General features: G+C 41.1%; 1 protein-coding gene across 2 annotated transcripts in view; it reads left to right on the top strand.

The window, feature by feature from the left end:
* Positions 1-710: 710 nt before the first annotated feature.
* The window catches only part of COPS4 (COP9 signalosome subunit 4), a 41,123-nt gene continuing 21,547 nt past the window's right edge, over positions 711-20,286 (top strand). For both annotated transcript variants that reach the window (XM_023222544.1, XM_023222543.1), the window contains exons 1-4: positions 711-1,563; positions 13,065-13,144; positions 15,886-16,037; positions 16,593-16,696. In XM_023222544.1, coding sequence (XP_023078312.1) covers positions 1,490-1,563; positions 13,065-13,144; positions 15,886-16,037; positions 16,593-16,696 — 410 coding nt within the window. In that variant the 5' untranslated portion in view covers positions 711-1,489. The remainder of the gene's footprint in view (positions 1,564-13,064; positions 13,145-15,885; positions 16,038-16,592; positions 16,697-20,286) is intronic.

Genomic DNA, 20,286 nt, shown 5'->3' with positions numbered 1-20,286 from the left:
TTATTTTAATTTTTATTTTTTGAGACAGAGTCTTGCCTTTTTTTTTTTTTGAGATGGAGTTTCGCCCTTGTTGCCCAGGCTGGAGTGCAATGGTGCAATCTTGGCTCAACGCGACCTTCGCCTCCCAGGTTCAAGCGATTCTCCTGCCTCAGTCTCCTGAGTAACTGGAATTACAGGCATGTGCCACCACGCCTGGCTAATGTTTGTATTTTTAGTTGAGATGGGGTTTCTCCATGTTGTTCAGGCTGGTCTGGAACTCCTGACCTCAGATGATCCGTCCGCCTCGGCCTCCCAAAGTGCTGGGATTACAGATGTGAGCCACTGCACCCAGCCCTCAACTTGCGTTTTGGAGAAGACAATTATTTCAAACCATAGTACCAGGAAAAGTGCAAAAAATAAAAAAAAAAAAAAGGCAGAACAATTATGTGGTGTTACTTTTTGTGAAAGGAGTGGTAAAATTTTATATTTATTAATATTCGCTTGTATTTGCAGAAATTCCATAAGAATACATGAGTATTGAATATTATATAAACGCAGGCGACCATATAATCTTCCATTGAAATGCAACCGTTTCTAGGGGATATTTATTTATTTATTTATTTATTTATATATTTTTTTATTTAGAGATGGAGTCTTGTTCTGTCGCCCAGGCAGGAGCGCAGTGGCGCAATCTCGGCTCACTGCAAGTTCCGCCTCCCGGGTTTTACGCCATCCTACAGCCTCAGCCTCCCGAGTAGCTGCGGCTACAGGCGTGCACCACCTACGCCCAGATAATTTTTTGTATTTTTAGTAGAGACGGGGGTTTCACCGTGTTTAGCTAGGATGGCCTCGATCTCCTGACCTCGTGATCCGCCCGCCTCGGCCTCCTAAAGTGCTGGGATTACAGGCGTGAGCCACCGCACCCGGCGGCAAGGGGGGATGTTATTAATCACCACTCCAGGACGACAGAGGGAAAATGGCCTTGTACTGGACAAACTGGAATATCTGATCAACCATTATACAGTGCATGGAGTGGGAAGAGGAATGGGGACTTTTTAATTGTATTTCTAAAAAGTATCGTCTGTGGTGAATCAGAAACAAAACTCGTTCTTTACCACAGGCAGTTTAAGCGCTGCCTGAAAGACCTAAGGACGGTAAACCACAGACATGAGACACGGAACTTTGCGAAAACGTAGTCGTTTTATATACCGGGTACTTATTGGAGTTACACTAGAGACTCACTCCTGGAGTTCATCAGCCAATCCAAAGTCCGAGCGTGAGAGCCAGAGCCTGTAGGAGAGGGCTGGGCAGGCCTCAGACCAGAGGAGTGGAGCCCCGCATCACTCAACCCTGAGGGCGGAGCTAGCCCAGGCTCCCACACCCGACGCTCTGGCCCACACAGACGCTACTCTGTAGCATTTCAGGTTCCCTCTGGCTGCACTCTGGAGGACCACACTCGTTTCTTTTTGGCTGCCAGAGGCCCCGCATCCACCGCTGAGCTGGGAGAAAGATGGCGGCAGCCGTGCGACAGGATTTGGCCCAGCTCATGAATTCGAGCGGCTCTCATAAAGATCTGGCTGGCAAGTGAGTATTTCCCAGCAACGCGGGAGTACAGAGGTGGGGAAAAAAAGCCACAGCCTTAATCTGCTTAGGTTGGCCACGACTCTTGGGCGTGAAGCTAGGAACCGGCCTGACGACCAAGGGGGCGGGCCTGAGGTCGGCTAGGGAGGCAAATGTTGGGAGAAGCAGAAAGCTGGAGGGGACCTTGTACAGGGGCCTTCGAGGCCATAGACTTGGGATGACTGTCAACTTGTTCAGTGATTGATAGAATCCCTCTGGTCCCTTAGGATTTTGGAAGAGCGGTCTGAGAGACGACTGCTACCCTGGCCTTAGTAGCCTTCCCTGGTACCTCTTCCTATCGCTGGCCGGCGTCACACCAAATCTGGCCTCTCGTTGGACCTTCCTCCTCCTTTTTTTGATTCAGAGAAATGTATATTCTGGGGCCTTGATGCTATGTTTTTCGGGGAGATGGCTTCTTGGGGCTGGCTGAGACTGAGGAGGTATGGCCGCTGTCATGTCGTCCAGACCACTCAGACTGTCTTCTGTCGGTCCTTGTGTTTCGGGTATTTTCTCCGCCACCAACTCTGAAGGCACATAGGCGGAATGTGCTCATATCGCGGATCAGGATGTCTAGAGCAGTGATGTTTGCAGGAATCTGAATTTTGTCGAAATTCATATAGAATGCTTAGGTTCACTCCAAGTTAAAATGTGTGACGTGCCTGTTGTGCAAGCAGTTGTTCAACAGTATTAAGCATAGGTAGGTAGATGTATATTGTTCATTTTCTCTTTGTAGATGTCACAGCACTGATCTTTTGTAATGAACTTAAAGTATGCCTCTCTAGGCCGGGTGCAGAGAGGCTGAGGTGGGAGGATCACTTGAGGCCAGGAGTTCTAGACTAGCCTGGGCAACATAGTGAGACTCCCGTCTCCATAAATAAATAAATAAGTAAAGTATGCCTCTCAAGTTGATCTTCATGTTTATATGCTGACAGCTGAAATCACTTTGATGTATATTAATGGGATACACCTGCTCTAACCTGGTCATCGAAATTCTGACTGTTTTAAGTAGGCTAGGCTGCCTTTTCTCTGGTAGTAAATGTAATCTACTTTTATCAGTGGGAAATTCAGCCGTATATTTTGGGCGTAACTACTTTGTGCTGCGTTTTCCCATTCAGGAGAATGAAGATAATAATAGGACATACTCTTGTCTGAGATTATCTGAGGACAAGATGAGTATCTGTATGCATATATACTTACCACACTTATATCACCTAGAACAGTACCTGACGTATAGAAAGTGCTGCAAGATTGTTGTTACTATCACTAAGCTGTCAGTAATATATATTCACTTATTGTATAGGTTGGAAATACATATGTCTTCATGGCTCAATCCTTTTTGCTTGTAATTTTGTAGATATGGATGAAAGTAAAAGCAGCTTATATTTTTTCCCCCATGCTTCCTTTACTTTTTATTTTGTAAAAGAAAAATGGCCGGGCGCGGTGGCTCAAGCCTGTAATCCCAGCACTTTGGGAGGCCGAGACGGGCGGATCACGAGGTCAGGAGATCGAGGCCATCCTGGCTAACACGGTGAAACCCCGTCTCTACTAAAAATACAAAAAACTAGCCGGGCGAGGTGGCGGGCGCCTGTAGTCCCAGCTACTCCGGAGGCTGAGGCAGGAGAATGGCGTAAACCCGGGAGGCGGAGCTTGCAGTGAGCTGAGATCCGGCCACTGCACTCCAGCTCGGGCGACAGAGCAAGACTCCGTCTCAAAAAAAAAAAAAAAAAAAAGAAAAATAAGTGCATTAGTTATCAGAAGAAATAGAGCTTTTCATGTATTTGCAGAGTTCTGAAACTTAAGTATTTACTTTTTCAGGTCTGAATTGGAGATAGATAATGGTATTTATGGGGTACTTCAGTTATCTGTTGCTTTGTAACCAAAAACTTACCAGTGTAAGACAACTGTGATTTCTCAGGATTCTATGGGTTGACTGGACAGCTTTTCTGGTCTTGTCTGGGCTCACTCATGCAGATATAGTCAGCTGGCAACTCACCTAGGGCTGGACTCACATGCATATATTGCTCTCGGCAGGATCTGTCTCTCTCTGCACATAGTCTCTCATTCATTGGTTTAGCTTGGGCTTTCTTAGGTGGCTATAAGAGGGGAAGTCACAAGACCTCTTAAGGATAGCCTAGGAAGTCTCACATCAATTCTCTAGTACTGGTAAAAGTAAATCAGAAGACCAGCCCAGATTCAAGGGGAGGGGAAATGGAGCCTACTACTCCCTCTTTAGTGGCAAAGTTACATTGCAAAGGAGCCTGGACAGAGGGAGACATGATTCATTGGAAGCCATTACTGTAGCAATCTACCACATGGTGTTGTGAAGATTAAATGAAATAAATGTGCTTGATAACCGATAGCCAGTGCTGTGTTAGCCAGCAACTCCTTCAGAGCTGCTTTCTGAGAAAAGTCTTGGGCTTGCCTGCAGTTCCTATCTGAGCAAGAAAGTATCAGGATATTTATCCTTATAACAACATCAGTTCTACCAGCTATATGCTTTAAGAGAAATACCCTTGAAATATATCAGTGGTTTTTTTTTAATGTATTTTTTCTTGTATGTACTGTTAATGAAGGTTTTTGGGGATTTTTTAGGAGCTGAGAAACAAAGGATTCCATATTAAAGAATAATGGAGTACATTGTTTCTAAAACATCAATACTGTGTGTTCCTAGCAATTGGCATATCTATAACAACAGTTGTTCAATACATGTGGTTGAATCAATGAATAGCTAGAAAGGGGCAGAGCTTGTATTTGAACCCAGGTTCATCTACTCTAAAAAGCTCATTTTAAACCTACCAGACTATGCTCGTTTTCTTGTTAAAAACTCAATTAGAGCCGGGTGTGGTGGCTCAAGCCTGTAATCCCAGCACTTTGGGACGCTGAGACGGGCGGATCACGAGGTCAGGAGATCGAGACCATCTTGGCTAACACGGCGAAACCCCATCTCTACTAAAAAATACAAAAAACTAGCTGGGCGAGGTGGCGGGCGCTTGTAGTCCCAGCAACTCGGGAGGCTGAGGCAGGAGAATGGTGTAAACCCAGGAGGCGGAGCTTGCAGTGAGCTGAGATCATGCCACTGCACTCCAGCCTGGGCGACAGAGCGAGACTCCGTCTCAAAAAAACAAAACAAAAACAAAACAAAAAAAAAAAACTCCATTAGAAATGCTTTCCCATAACTGTAGATTAACACAGCTGTCTAAAGTTTGTATAAGAAATTAGTCAGATGAAAAGCATTTTCCTCCATTTTGTGGGCTGTTTTTATGCGTATTATGCGTTGTTTATTATCTCACATAAAGATTTAGAATAGGAGAGCCACAATGGAGGATAGACTATATTGAGGATAGACCTCAAAGGCCCCTTCTAACTCAGATTCTGATTCTCTATTTGTTGTCCCAAACACAACCATTTTAGTGGTTTTCATCTGTAGAGTGAAAGTTGATAACATGTAGAGTTTACTGTGCGAAGCACAACATTACTTACATTTAAAAATCCTTAACAAGTAGGAGTAAGTGATATTATTTACATTATAATAAGAGAAAACCAAAGTACAGAGTTGAAATACCTTGCTCTGAGGTCACACAGCTAGTGGTGAAGCTAGAAGACAGTCCATGTCTACTTGCCTACAAGCCCTTAACTCTAAACAAACACATCTACCTTTTTGGCCTTATTTTCACCAAAAAAAATTGACGACACTTCAGATAGTGATTATTTTTGCCTAGAATGCCTGCCTTCGTACTGTTATTAAATTGAAATACTTAGGTTTTAAAGATCAACCCCATCCAATTATTTCTGTCTCCTAAAAATTATATTAGCACTTACCTATTTTTTCTGTTTGTTTTGTTTTGTTTTGAGATGGAGTTTCATTCTTGTCACCTAGGCTGGAGTGCAGTGGTGTGATCTTGGCTCACTGTAACCTCTGCCTCCCGGGTTCAACAATTCTCCTGCCTCAGCCTCCCAAGTAGCTGGGACTATAGGTGCACGCCACCACACTTGGCTAATTTTTTTGTGTTTTTAGTAGAAACAGGGTTCACCATGTTGGCCAGGATGGTCTCGATCTCTTGACCTTGTGATCCGCCTGCCTCGGCCTCCTAAAGTGCTGGGATTACAGGCATGAGCCACTGCGCCCGGCCAGCACTTACCTGTTTTTAAGATTTTGTCTTTAATTTTGTTTAGTTTCATTATGATACGTCTGTGGATTTGTTTTTACTTTTCTATGTCAGTTACCCTTTGCCGTGAAATAAACCCCAAAACTTAGGGCTTAAAACAACAGTCACTTATTTAGCTCGTAATTCTGTAGGTTGGTAGCTTGGATTGGGCCCAGCTGTATGGTTCTTTTCTGCTCCACATGGTCTTGGTTCCACTGGGCTCCCATGTGGGTCTGTAGTTAGCTGCCCGCTGGGCCAGGTGGGCAACTCCACTTCTGTGGATTGGCTGGCTTGTTGGCTGGGGCAATATAGTTGACTGGGCTACATATCTCATTAGCCAGTAAGTTAGCCTGGGCCTGTTCATGTGACGGCAGCAGGGTTCCAAAAGACAAACGCATACAAGGCCACTCGAGGTCTAGGCTCAGAACTAGCACTTCATTTCTACCACGTTCTATTGGTCAACTCCAGATTCAAGGGGTAGGGAAATAAACTCTACCTTTTGATATGAAGAGCTACAAAGTTATATTGTAAAGGGACATGGGTACTGGGAGTGAAATTATTGTGGCCGTTTTTTATCCTGGTCCAGCTTCGCTGGGTTTCCTGAATCCATGGATTAAATGGTTTCATCAGTCTTGAGATGTCTTCAGTTATATCTCTTTATTTTATTTTAGAAACAGGGTTGCCCTGTCTCTGTTGCCCTGGCTTGAGTGCGATAGAGAGATCACAGCTCACTGCAGCCTTAACATGCTTGGCTCAAGCAATCTTCTTGCTTTAGCGTCCTGAGTAGCTGGGGCTATAGGCACATGACACCATGCCTAATTTACAAACTTTTTTTTTTTTTTTGGTGGAGATGGGTTCTCCCTGTGTTGCCCAGGCAGGTCTCGAACTCCTGGGCTCAAGGGATTCTCCTGCCTCAGCCTACAAAAGTGTTGGGATTACAGGTGTGGGCTACTCTGCTTGGCCTGTATCTCTTTAAATGTTGCCTCTGCCCCATTCTGTTTTTCCTCTAGGCTCCAGTGAAATCCCTGTCAGGCCCACTGACTATAACCTCTAGGCATCTTACTCTGTCTTTCATTTTTTATTTTTTATTTATTTTTTGAGAGAGAGTCTCGCTCTGTCACCCAGGCTGGAGTGCAGTGGCGTGATCTCAGTTCACTGCAAGCTCTGCCTCCTGGGTTCATGCCATTCTCCTGCTTCAGCCTCCTGAGTAGCTGGGACTACAGGCGCCTGCCACCACGCCCGGCTAATTTTTTAATATTTTTAGTAGAGACGGGGTTTCACCATGTTAGCCAGGATGGTCTCAATCTCCTGACCTCATGATCTGCCCGTCTTGGCCTCCCAAAGTGCTGCGATTACAAGCATGAGCCACCGCGCCCCGGCCTGTCTCCTCCATTTGAATGCTTTATTCTGGATTAGTTCTTCAGACCTACCTTCTAGTTTATCACTTCTTCAACTGTGACTAATCTGCTGTTGAGTACTCCATTGAGTTTCTAAATTGGGTTGTATTTTTTAGCTCTGTAATTTCTGGTGGTTCTTTTTTCCAGTGATACTTTTTATGACTCCTGGTCTGTTGCTGAAACTTTAAAGCTTGTCTTTATCCCCATGAACATTGTAAGCATAATTGTATCATGCTCTTTCTGGTAACTCCAGTCAGTATCTGATGTCCTTGGTTGTTGCGATTGTCTGTTGCTTTTGTTGATTCTAGAGAGAAATTTCATTACCTGAGAGTGCTAACAGTGTAGAATCAAGGCTTCAGAATTTTTTTGGTTTACTTGGGTGGTCTTGGGATAGAATTTGTAAACTTACTTCCAAAGTGTGTGTCTCCTCCTTTGGCAGATATGGAACTTCCATTCCCATTTGTGTAGCTCAGTTAGTCTGCCAGAAATGGCAGCTTGCTTCTCAGTGCTTCCAGCAGATTTGCAGCGAGCCCGCCTTCTCCTCCCTACAAGAAATGCCACTCTACCTCTCAGCCATCTTTCCACCGTCAACAAATGCCTTTAGACAGAATATTTGGTTTATCTTATTTTCCTCATTTTCCCTTTCTTGTTAGGATTTTATGCAATTAAATTTTTTTTTCGTTTCTTTCAGCTTTTCATGTTGGCCTTTTTTTTTTTTTTTTTTTTGAGGGAGGGTTGGTCCAGTCATTTAGTTCACCATTACTGTAAGTGGAAGATCTGTTAATACCTACCTTTACTACCCATTGTGATCTTAAATGATGACTGTGGTACATTTTCATGCTTTATTTACCTCCAGATTCATTTCAAGTGCCAGGAAATTAGGCATCAACGTACTGAACTTTTGTTCGTACACATAAAAGATGCTCAATTCACTGATGATAAATGGATAGGAGAGATGTTCAATGCCTTAGTAATAACACTTATTTTCCTCCATACATTTTTTTTTTTTGAAACGGAATCTCACTCTGTCGCCCAGGCTGGAGTGCAGTGGCACAATCTCGGCTCACTGCAACCTCCACCTCCTGGGTTCAAGTGATTCTTCTGCCTCATCTTCCCGAGTAGCTGGGACTACAGGTGTGTACCACCACGCCTGGCTAATTTTTGTGTTTTTAGTAGAGACGCAGTTTCACCATGTTAGGCAGTCTGGTTTCGAACTCCTGACCTCAGGTGATCTTCCTACCTCGGCTTCCCAAAGTGCTGGGATTACACACATGAGCCACCGCACCTGGCCAGATTTTTTTAAGGAAGAAAATATTTGGCACTTGCACATTCTCCATATCAGTCATGTTTCTCTTTGTGTACTGAGTACTCATATAAAAAGCTGTTATTATCTATGAAGCCTTCTTTGACAAATCTTGTTCATTTTTGTTTTGCTCTCACTCTGTCACAGGCTGGAGTACAGTGGAGTAATCTTGGCTCACTGCAGCCTCCACCTCCTGGGTTCAAGTGATTTTCCTGCTTCAGCCTCCCATGTAGCTGGGACTTATAGGGGTGCACCATCACATTTGGCTAATTTTTGTATTTTTAGTAGAGATGGGGTTTCTCCGTGTTGGCCAGGCTGGTCTTGAACTCCTGGCCTCAAGCGATCGCCTTCCTTGGCCTCCCAAAGTGCTGGGATTACAGGTGTGAGCCACTTCGCCTGGCCTTACTCTCTTTTGAGTTAATATATTACCTCTTCATTTGTCATATTGCTTATATTGTTCAGTTTTATTGTAACTTTTGTTTTTGTATTATTGTAATTTAATTTAATTTAATTTTTTTTTTTTTTTGAGACAGAATTTCGCTCTGTCACCCAGGCTGAAGTGCAGCAGCGGGATCTCAGCTCACTGCAATCTCTGCCTCCCAGGTTCAAATGATTCTCATGCCTCAGTCTCCCAAGTAGTGGGATTACAGACACATGCCACCACACCTGGCTAATTTTTGTATTTTTGGTAGAGATGGGGTTTCACCATGTTGGCCAGACTGGTCTCGAACTCCTGACCTCAAGTGATCTGCTGCCCACCTCAGCTTCCCAAAGTGCTGAGATTACAGGTGTGAGCCACCGCACCTGGCCATATTGTAATTTAACACTTAACGCATTAACTTTTTATTTTTTTACTTTTTTATTTATTTTTTATTTTTTTGAGACGGAGTCTTGCTTTGTCACCCAGGCTGGAGTGCGAGGTGAGATCTCCACTCACTGCAAGCCCCGCATCCCGGGTTCACACCATTCTCCTGCCTCAGCCTCCCCGGTAGCTGGGACTACAGGCACCTGCCACCACGCCCGGCTAACTTTTTGTATTTTTAGTAGAGATGGGGTTTCACTAAACCCCATCTGGTAGCCAGGATGGTCTTGATCTCCTGACCTCATGATCCGCCCACCTCGGCCTCCCAAAGTGCTGGGATTACAGGCGTGAGCCGCCGCACCTGGCCTAACTTTTTATTTTTAATCTTCCCCTTTGTCTTCTCAGCCATAAGATCTTCAAAGACTAAGGTCATTTAAAAACTTTTTAGTATCATACGCAGAATCTCATATAGCATCTTAAAATGCCTAAGGACTTAATTAACACTTTGGGATGATTTTATGTGGCAATATTAAATTTCTGTTTAAGTTCCTGGTTTAAAACAGGTTTGTTAGTCATTTTATGTTTTTATTGTGAAAAAGTAATCTCTGTTCTTAGATACTGGAATTTACATATTAGAGAAGCAAGGGAGCATGCAGCCACAGTGCTGTACCTCACTTTTTTTTTTTTTTTGAGATAGGGTCTTGCTTTGTCCAGGCACATGCCACCACACCTGGCTAATTTTTGTATTATTATTTTTTATTTTTTAAATTTTTATTTTTGAGATGAGATATCAATCTGTTGCCCAGGTTGGAGTTGCAGTGGGAAGATCTTAGCTCACTGCAACCTCCACCTTCTGGGCTCAGGCGATCCTCCCACCTCAGCCTCCCAAGTAAGCTGGCACCACAGGTGTGTGCCACTATGCCTGGCTAATTTTTTGTATTTTTGGTAGAGATGAGGTTTTACTATGTTGCTCAGGCTAGTCTCAAACTCCTGAGTTCAAGCCATCTGCCTGCTTTGGCCTCCCAAAGTGCTGGGATTACAGGCATGAGCCACCACGCCTGGCCAATTTTTGTATTTCTTTTTTTTTTTTTTTTTTGTAGAGATGGGGTTTCACCACATTGCCCAGGCTGGTCTTGAACTCCTGGACTCAAGTGATTTACCTGCTTTGGCCTCCCAAAGTGCTAGGATTACAGGCATGAGCCACTGCAACTGGCCCTCAATTTATTAATCTATAAAACTGGGAATTTATGTAGGCAATTTCTAAGGCCTCTGTAAGTTACATAATTTGATGAGTGTAAAACTTTGATCACTTTTTAGGTTGGTTTGTTTTCATTTTTTCTTCCTATTCCCAATACAGATTAGTTGATTGATTATGAAACTATATGTTAAAACTTAGGTTAGGCTGGGCACAGTGGCTCAAGCCTGTAATCCTAGCACTTGGGGAGGCCGAGTTGGGAGGATTGCTTGAGTCCAGAAGATGGAGACCAGTTTGGGCAATGTAGTGAGACCCCATCTCTACAAAAAGAAAAGAACAGTTAACCAGGAGTGGTGGCACATGCCTGTAGTCCTAGCTACTCGGGAGGCAGAGGCAGGAGGATTGTTTGAGCCCAGGAATTGGAGGTTACAGTGAGCTATGATCATGTCACTGCACTGTAGCCTGGGAGACAGAGTGAGACCCTGTCTCAAAAAAAAACAAAAAGCAAACAAACAAACCAAAGAAACCATAACAACCACAAAACAACTTAGGTTAATTAGCAATTAGCAAATTAGCAAATTTATGTAAGTGAATTATCTTTGAATAATTATTATCTTTGAATCTAATATTGTTAGTATAAAATAATCTGTGAGGATAAAATGTAAAAGATCTTAGCCATAACCCTTGATTTAATTAAATATGAAAAAAATAAAAGATAACAAACCATTGAATGTATGACTTATCTGAAAGCATGGCCAGGGCCTTATCTTTTAAGGACCCTCAAACTTAGCAATATTGAAAATATAATTTTTTAAAAACTTAATATTTCCTTGCTTTCTTAGAATAATTTATTTCTTCTTTTGGAATTTGCTATCTTTTCTATCAGTATATCTGCTTTCGTAAAGTCACTTTGATTCATTGTGGTTTTGAGAAATCAGGTAACCAAGGTTGTGAGAATTTTGTATGAGTTGAGTCAGTAATGCTGAGTGATAGCTTGAGGGTGTGCCCTACAAAATGAAAGTCATAAATCTGAATGAGTTCAGGCTCTATTTTTGTATATTTATTTCGTAACTATTCTGGATGACTTTCTGAATAATTGCAATGCTATTAGGTTTGTAAAATATATTTACTGCTTTTAAAAAATAGTACAATTGGCTGGGTGTGGTGGCTCACGCCTGTAATCCCAGCACTGTGGGAGCCCGAGGTGGGCAGATCACCTGAGGTCAGGAGTTCAAGACCAGCCTGGCCAACATGGGGAAACCCCATGTCCACTAAAAATGCAAAAATTAGCTACACGTGGTGGTGCGTACCTGTAGTCCTCGCTACTCTGGAGGCTGAGGCAGGAGAATTGCTTGAACCTGGGAGGTGGAGATTGCAGTGAGCCGAGATCATGCCACTGCACTCCAGCCTGGGTGACATAGCAAGATTCCATCTCAAAAAAAAAAAAAAAAGATTAAGACAAAAGAGATAAAGAATAGTATAGGCCAGGCACGGTGGCTCACGCCTGTAATCCCAGCACTTTGGGAGGCCAAGGTGAGCGGATCATGAGGTCAGGAGTTCAAGACCAGCCTGACCAACATGGTGAAGCCCTGTTTTTACTAAAATTACAAAAATTAGTTAGCTGGGCGTGGCGGCACGCGCCTGTAATCCCAGCTACTCAGGAGGCTGAGGCAGGAGAATCGCTTGAACCTGGGAGGTGGAGGTTGCAGTGAGCCAAGATTGCGCCATTGCACTCCAGCCTGGGTAACAGAGCGAGACTCCATCTTCAAAAACAACAACAACGAAACAACAAAAGAATAGTATAACACTCATATACTAACCCCTCATTAAGAAATAAAACATTACTAATACTGTTGAATATTTGAGTGCTTATGATGTGCCAAGAATTGTTTGAGATAATTGTCTACAAAGCAGAGAACAAAACACAAAAATTCCTGTCCTCATGGAGCTCGTGTGGTCACAGATATTAGGTAGAATAGTTATTAGATCTGAATGCAAATAAAGAATAAATAGGTCCTGTCTGACAGCGTAAATGGTATTCTATCAGTGCGTTTGACTTGGTGAAGTTTATTTTGTACAGACTAAGATATTCAGTCTCTAATGTTTGTTTTCATTGCCTGGTCAACATTATCCTATTGTTGGTGAGCCTACATACATTAGGTCTGTAAGAGGAAAAGATTCCGGGTCACCTCAAATAATGTTTTTGTGTGTCTGTGTATTACACAGTTGGAGGAAATATAGCTTATCTTTTAAGGCATTTGAAAAGAAATTGACTTTGTAGTTTAAATTCAAAAATAAAACCTTCAAGAAAAAGTGACACCTTAGATTCAGTAACAATTATAGATTCACTCTTTCTTGTGATGAACTTGAAAACTTAAAAAATTCTGGTATACTATACTGAAAACTAGATGAAGTGGCACCTTATGTAATTACAGATTTGGTATTTCTTGTGATAGACTAGAAACTTTTAAAAAAAAAAATCTGTGATATACTATAAAGAAAACCACAAATTATAGTGCTATGAAAGAAACCAGGGTAAGTAGAAATGAATAAATACACATCAAAGTTTGCAATAAAAAATATAGTACCCTCAGAACATTATATTCATTTGGTATTGTTGTAGGTATCGTCAGATCCTGGAAAAAGCCATTCAGTTATCTGGAGCAGAACAACTAGAAGCTTTGAAAGCTTTTGTGGAAGCAAGTAAGTGAAATGGAAATTTCATGCTTGCCTTGTGTTACTGAGCTAGGACTTTAAAGTTTTCTCAAGCCTTGTTTTATATCAAATTATCAATTTGATATGATTTTAGAATATGCATTGAGATTGATTTTAGAATTTAAACTGTTTACAACTTGATTAATTTTCAGTGAATTATCTTCAAAGTTACAATCCCAATTAAAATTTTGTATGGTTATTGTTATTATAATAGCTGATGAGGGACAATACAGCGTAATAGTGAAGAGAATAGTTTGGGTTCAAATTCTGGTATGCTATTTTATAAGCTGTATAATCTTGGGTCAATTATTTAACCTCTCTGTGCCTCCTTTTCCTCTTTAAAATGTACTCTGTAGTACATTACTGTAGTACAGTAAAATTCTCTGTAGAATTATTGGGACATTAAATGAGTTAATATACATAGTAAAGTGCTTAGAATAGGACCTGGCATATAATAAATGCTATGTAAGAATTAGCTGTTATTAATGTTTATGTTTGTTGGATTGAGAACTAGAAATTTTCATTCTTCCAGAAACTTTTCCACACTACCTGACTTCAAACATGTACAGTGATCTTGAAAATTACTCAAAATTCAGGCTGGAATTTTATAGCGAGTTCACATCATTAATGATATCTCATAGTGCTTTACAGTGTGTTTTCACACTCATTACCTGTCACATAGGCTCCTTTTAATAACCCTTTGACTAGACCATATAGGTACAGGTATCCCCGTGTAATATATTATAAGACAAGTCTCAGGATTAAGTAACTTTTTTTCAAGGAAATTTAGCTGGCAGAGCCCAGATCAGAAACGAGGTTTTCTGATACACTTCTCTTACTTGCTTATATTTCCCTGAGTAATACCAGCTTGTATGGTAACTTAAATGCCTAATGACACTTGTAATGAAACTGTTTTCTCAGTCACATCCAGTATTACCCAATAATGAATTCCAATTAATATGTGATAAGCTAATAATTACAACTGCCTTAAAAAGTTACTGCCTTAAAACTTAAAAGGTTACAGACCTAAAAAATCATGGCCTCCAGTATGAGATAAACCAGGAATGGTTTTGAAAAAACTGTTAAGAGTGGTTTATTGAGAACATTGCACTGTAGTAGCAGAAGAATAGGGCTTTTTATAAACTTCGATCTTGGCTGGGCACGGTGGCTCATGCCTGTAATCCCAGCACTTTTTTTTGAGATTACAGGTATGAGTCATGGCACCCAGCCAAGGGATCACTTGAGCTCAGGAGTTCAAAACCAGCCTGGACAATGTGGAGAAATCTCGTCTCTACAAAAAAATACAAAAGTTAGCCTGGCATGATGGTACATGCCTGTAGTCCCAGCTACTTGGAAGGCTGAGGTGGGAAGACTGCCTGAGCCCCAGTGGTCGAGACTGAAGTGAGCTGAGGTTGCATCATTGTACTCCAGCCTGGGCAACAGTAAGATGGTCTCAAAACAACAATGAAAAAACATATACATACATACATACTTTGATCTTTGTATAAGCTTTGAATCCAGTAAACCACCAAGAAAAGCAGTCTACTGTTAAAATCATTTACATCAACTGAACAGTTTTTGAATCACTTATTTTCCTAGTAACTGCTGCTTTAAGACTTCAATAAGCAATGGTTCAGAAGGATGATGCATTTAAAATAATAGTAATAGTTACAATAGTATCATTTGTTGAGTGCTATCTACCAGGTATTGTTTAAAGTACTTTGTGTATATTATTGCATTTAAGCTTCATAATAACCTTATGAAATAGGTGTTACAGATAAGGAAACAGAAGCACAGACAAGTTTCTTGTCTGAAGCCCTATAATCAGTAGTGGTAGAAACAGCGTGGCTCCAGAGCTTAATCACATAAAATAATACCTCGTAAATGTTTATAAATAATGTCAGTACATCTAGTGCTCACTGAAGTTCTTATTTATTGTTTTTATTGGGAAAGTGTAAGTGGCAATAACTGTACTGGCAGCACTTGCTTTATTTAAATTTCATGAAAATTATTTTACTGTTTTCTTTTTTAACTCCTTTTTGGAACAAGGTGTGATATAAGCACATAAATAAAAGTATAGATGTTTTTGTGCCTTCACTTTGTAGAAAAATGAGATAAAATTATCAACTTTTAAAACTTTTTTCAATTATTTATGTTTCTTAGAAAAGTTATGTTATTTTTGCTGTTTTTAAAAAATTTTTAATTAATTAAATAATTTATTTATTTTGAGACAGAGTCTAGCTCTGTTGCCCAGGCTGGACTGTGGTGCCGTGATCTCGGCTCACTGCAACCGCCGCTTCCCAGGTTCAAGCGATTCTCCTGCTTTAGCCTCCTGAGTAGCTGGGACTACAGGCGCCCGCCACCATGCCTGACTAATTTTTTTTATATCTTTAATAGAGACAGGGTTTCACCATGGTGGTCGGGCTGGTCTTGAACTCCTGACGTCGTGATCCACCCACCTCGGCCTCCCAAAGTGCTGGGATTATAGGCGTGAGCCACTGCACCCGGCCTATATTTACTGTTTTTGTGTAGTCATTGTGTAATCAAGTAATTCAGCATAAGGAAAACTCATGATGTAATATAAAATGATAGGGGTATGGAAATCCTTGAATAATGCATTGAAGGCTGCACTAATATAGATTGTTGTTAGTATTAATTTTAAGTAAAGGTTGATTGTTTAATGACACTTTATCAGTATCTCATGTTTTCTTATCTTTTTTTTTAACAAGTGGTAAATGAGAATGTCAGTCTTGTGATCTCGCGGCAGTTGCTGACTGATTTTTGCACACATCTCCCTAACTTGCCTGATAGCACAGCCAAAGAAATCTATCACTTCACCTTGGAAAAGATCCAGCCTAGAGTCATTTCATTTGAGGAGCAGGTAAAAATCTAGAGCAGTGGTTTTTTTAACTTGAGCAGTTATTTTGAGAATCTGATATTATTAAATTCTTAAAAGAGATAATCATCCAGTTTCATTTTTGACAAAACTTTGTGCCAAGCAGCATTTTATGATGCAAAATCAAGTAAATATTAGGATGTTACAACTCCAACTGACATTTGCTTATAAAGTAAAACTTGATTTTCTGAACCAAATATTGCTCTCTAGACAATTTTTTAAAATCAGTAAAATTGGTATTTCAGCTGAAAACAGGAAAACTCCAGCATCGTGTATGCAGGAACATACAAGCTAAATTTAACATTTAAACTACAGTATTTTGCCATAATCCACATTGCAGAAATGTGTTGCTTCAGTTCATTACTTTGATATTCTGTAAATGCAAAATTCATAGGAAAACTTGGGTGGTCTTGATAAACTTTTACTATTTGTTTGGCAGCTTAGTATGTTGAATTGCCACTTCAGAATAATTTTCCTACTTATTTTAATTAGTTACTAATGTCAGTTGAAATGATTTGACATGTATACCTGTTATTCCAGGTTGCTTCCATAAGACAGCATCTTGCATCTATATATGAGAAAGAAGAAGATTGGAGAAATGCAGCCCAAGTGTTGGTGGGAATTCCTTTGGAAACAGGACAAAAGTATAGTAAATAGTGGATATTGGATGACTATATATAGGATGTATATAATTGCTCACTTATATTTTTTCTTACATTCTAGTACAGGAAACGAACAAATACAAAAATTTGTAGTGTGTTAGAAGGTGATAAGTGCTGTGAAGAAAAGTAAAGGGGCAAAGCAGGGACAGGTTGTATGTATATTTAAATAGGGTGATTGGGGTAGTAGGGTGGCCCTGATGTCACTTTATCAAAGACTTGAAGGAGGTAAGGGAGTAGCTATGAGTGATCTGAGGAAAGAGTATCATCAGATACTTTTTTTTTTTTTTGAGATGGAGTCTTGCTATGTTGCCCAGGCTGGAGTGCAATGGCATGATCTTGGCTCACTGCAACCTCTGCCTCCTTGGTTCAAGCGATTCTCCTGCCTCAGCCTTCCAAGTAGCTGGGATTACAGACACGCGCCACCACACGTGGCTAATTTTTGTATTTTTACTAGAGATGGGGTTTCACCATGTTAACCAGGCTGGTCTCAAACTCCTGACCTCAAGTGATCCGCCTACCTCAGCCTCTCTAAGTGCTGGGATTACAGGTGTTCGAGCCACTGCACCTGGCCGAATATCATCACTAGATAGATACTCTTAGAGGGGAGGGCTAGTGCAAAGGCCCTAAGATGGGAGCAAGCTTGAAGTGTTTTCTTAATAAGAGCAAGGAGGCCAGTGTGGATAGAGTAGAGTGAGCCAAGGGGCAAGAGATGAGGGATGAGAGCAGAGAGTACTGGGGACCAGGTTATGTGGAGTTTTATAAGCCATTATAAGGAATTTGACTTTTCACTAAGTGAAATGAGGGGGAACCATTGGAGAATTGTCAACAGAACAGTGAAATGATCTGACTTCTGTTCTAAATAGTTAGTCTCACTACTGGGTTGAGAATAAACTGTAGGCAAGCCGTGATAGAAGTAGGGATATTGGTTAAGAGGCTTGTGAGACCAAGTACAGTGGCTCATGCCTATAGTCCAAGCACTTTGGGAGGCTGAGGTGGGAGAAGATTGCTTGAGCCCAGGAGTTCAAGACCGGCTTGGGCAGCATAGCTAGACCCCATCTCCACCAAAAAAAAAAAAAAAAAAAAAAAAAGCTGGGCATGGTGGCACATGCCTATAGTCCTAGCTACTTGGGAGGCTGAGGCGGGAGGATCGCTTGAGCCCAAGAGTTTGAGACCAACTTGGACAACATAGTGAGACTGTCCCCCATCCCTACAAAAAAAATTTTTTTTTTGTTTTAAATTAGCTGGGCCTGGTGATATGCATCTATACTCCCAGGTACTTGGGAAGCTGAGGTGAGAGGATTGTGTGAACCCAGTAATTTGAGGCTGCAGTGGGCCATGATTGCACTGCTGTACTCCCACCTGGGGCACAAAGCAAGACCCTGTCTTTTTTAACAAAGGCTTATACCGTACCACAGATAAAATGGATGTGAGAAGTATTCTAGATATGTTTTTTAAGGTAGAGTAAGGATTTCCTAATGGCTTGTATGTAGAGTGTGCAAAAAAGTCAAGATAAATCCTGATTTTTGGCCTGAGCAGTTGGAAAGTTGGAGTAGGGAAGAATAGGCTTGTAGGGAATATTGAGAGTTTCATTTTGGACATATAATATCCAAGTAGAAATATGTAGTAAGGAGTTGAATATATTAGTCTGGAGATTAGGAGAGATAGATATACATATTTGGGAGTCATTGACTTATAGATGGAATTTAAAGCCATTAGATTGGATGAGATGGCCAAAGGAGGGAATGTAGATAGACCAAAGGACTGAGTATACTGAGGCCTGGAGCACTTCTACGTTAAGAGGTCAGGGCCTGGGGGAAGATGTAGCAAATGAGAAGGATTATCCATTGAGGTAAGAAGGAAATCAGAATACTGTGGAGGGTGGTGTCTTAGAAGCCAAATGAGGAAAATGTATCAAGGGGCAGGTGATGAGCTATGGCATTGATAGGTCAAGTAAGATAAGGAGTATCTTACTTGTGAGAAGTAATCCCCTTAGGAGAGTGGGACAATGAATGGACTCAGCATGTAAACTTGGCAACATTAAGGACTTGTTAAAGGTCATAATGATTAAAATTAGGTCAGTCATGCTGGGCACAGTGGCTTCATGCTTATAGTCCCAGCTACAAGCCTCGGTCCCGGCAGAGGTGGGAGGATCCCTTGAGCCCAGAAATTTGAGCCCAGACTGGGCAATACACTGAGACCCCATCTAAAAAAAAAAATTTGATTTGCTGCTTTTTCCCATCACATTTCAGCTATATGAGTGCAGGAAAGGAGTGAGCAAACAATTAGGTTTAACCACAGTTACGATTTTTGCCCAACAAGTATGACAGCAAGAGACGGACAAGGGAGATGAATGCCTATGCAATTCAATGATTGCAAGTGATTACAATGAGTGACCATAGGAGTTAGGCTAGGTAAAGAGGAAAGTGAGGCCTTTATGGGGAAAGGCAGTGACATGTAAGGGATAAGTGGTTTGGAGGGCACAGTGGGTTCAAGGATTGTTGGGTTTGAGATACTAGAGAAAATGAGGTAGAAAAACAGTTTTAAAAAATTAAGATAGCAAGGCGTGGTAGCTCATGCCTGTAATCCCAGCACTTTGGGAAGCCAAGGTCGGCAGATCACCTGAGGTCGGGAGCTTGAGACCAGCCTGACCAACATGATGAAACCTTGTTTCTACTAAAAATACAAAAATTAGCCAAGTGTGGTGGTGTGTGCCTGTAATCCCAGCTACTAGGGAGGCTGAAGCACAAGAATCACTTGAACCCAGGAGGTGGAGGTTGCAGTGAGCCGACATCTCGTCACTGCACTCCAGCCTGGGTGACAAAAGTAAGACTCTGTCTCAAAAAAAAAAAAAAAAAAGATGGTTTGTAACTCTTATTCAACCAGTCTTACCTCTTGATGTATATATTTTTTAAAATTTATACTTCTTTATGAAACATTTCTCCTAAGTATATTGTCTGAGGATGAAAGGTGTGAGACTATTGGTTATTGTATTGAAAACACTTCCTCTTCAAGTTGGCAAGTATAAAGCGTTATGAACTGTGAAGGACTTAAAAATGTCTTCATCTGCCTTTCTACTCCTTTACCAGGTGAAGGAGGGATTCTTTTTTTGTTCTTCATTAATATTTGCAATAGTGAGGCAGACACTGCTTCAGACATCTTGCCTTTTGTGCATTATTTATGAATTTACTAGGCAATGATGCTCCTTGAAAAAGCAGCCAGTTTGTAAAAAAGCCTTCGTATGTAGATGTTGAATTTTGCGTTTCAAGGTCCCTTGATAATTTGGTAGTTTGAAAAACCTGGGCTTTCTTGATTGCATTCGTCTTATTCTTTACCTAGCATTTTCTCCCTAGCACAGGGCAATTGATTTCTTTTCAGTGGTAGCTGAAATAAATATAAAATTAGATATTGTTTTTTGCAGTGGTCATAACTGTCATTTTAGTAGTACTGTAGCATTATCCTTATCTGTGAGTAAACCAAAGAGATAAAAGTGTCATTGGTTTTCTAAACAAGTTAAAGTGACTAAATGTAGACTTTGGATAAATGGGAACTTTTTCTTTCAAAAAATGATTCAT

Source organism: Piliocolobus tephrosceles, chromosome 3 (assembly GCF_002776525.5).
Source record: "Piliocolobus tephrosceles isolate RC106 chromosome 3, ASM277652v3, whole genome shotgun sequence".
In the NCBI taxonomy this organism is placed as follows: Eukaryota; Metazoa; Chordata; class Mammalia; order Primates; family Cercopithecidae; genus Piliocolobus; species Piliocolobus tephrosceles.
The sequence above is the reverse complement of the archived record's forward strand: the minus strand, read 5'-3'. Positions and strand labels throughout refer to the sequence as shown.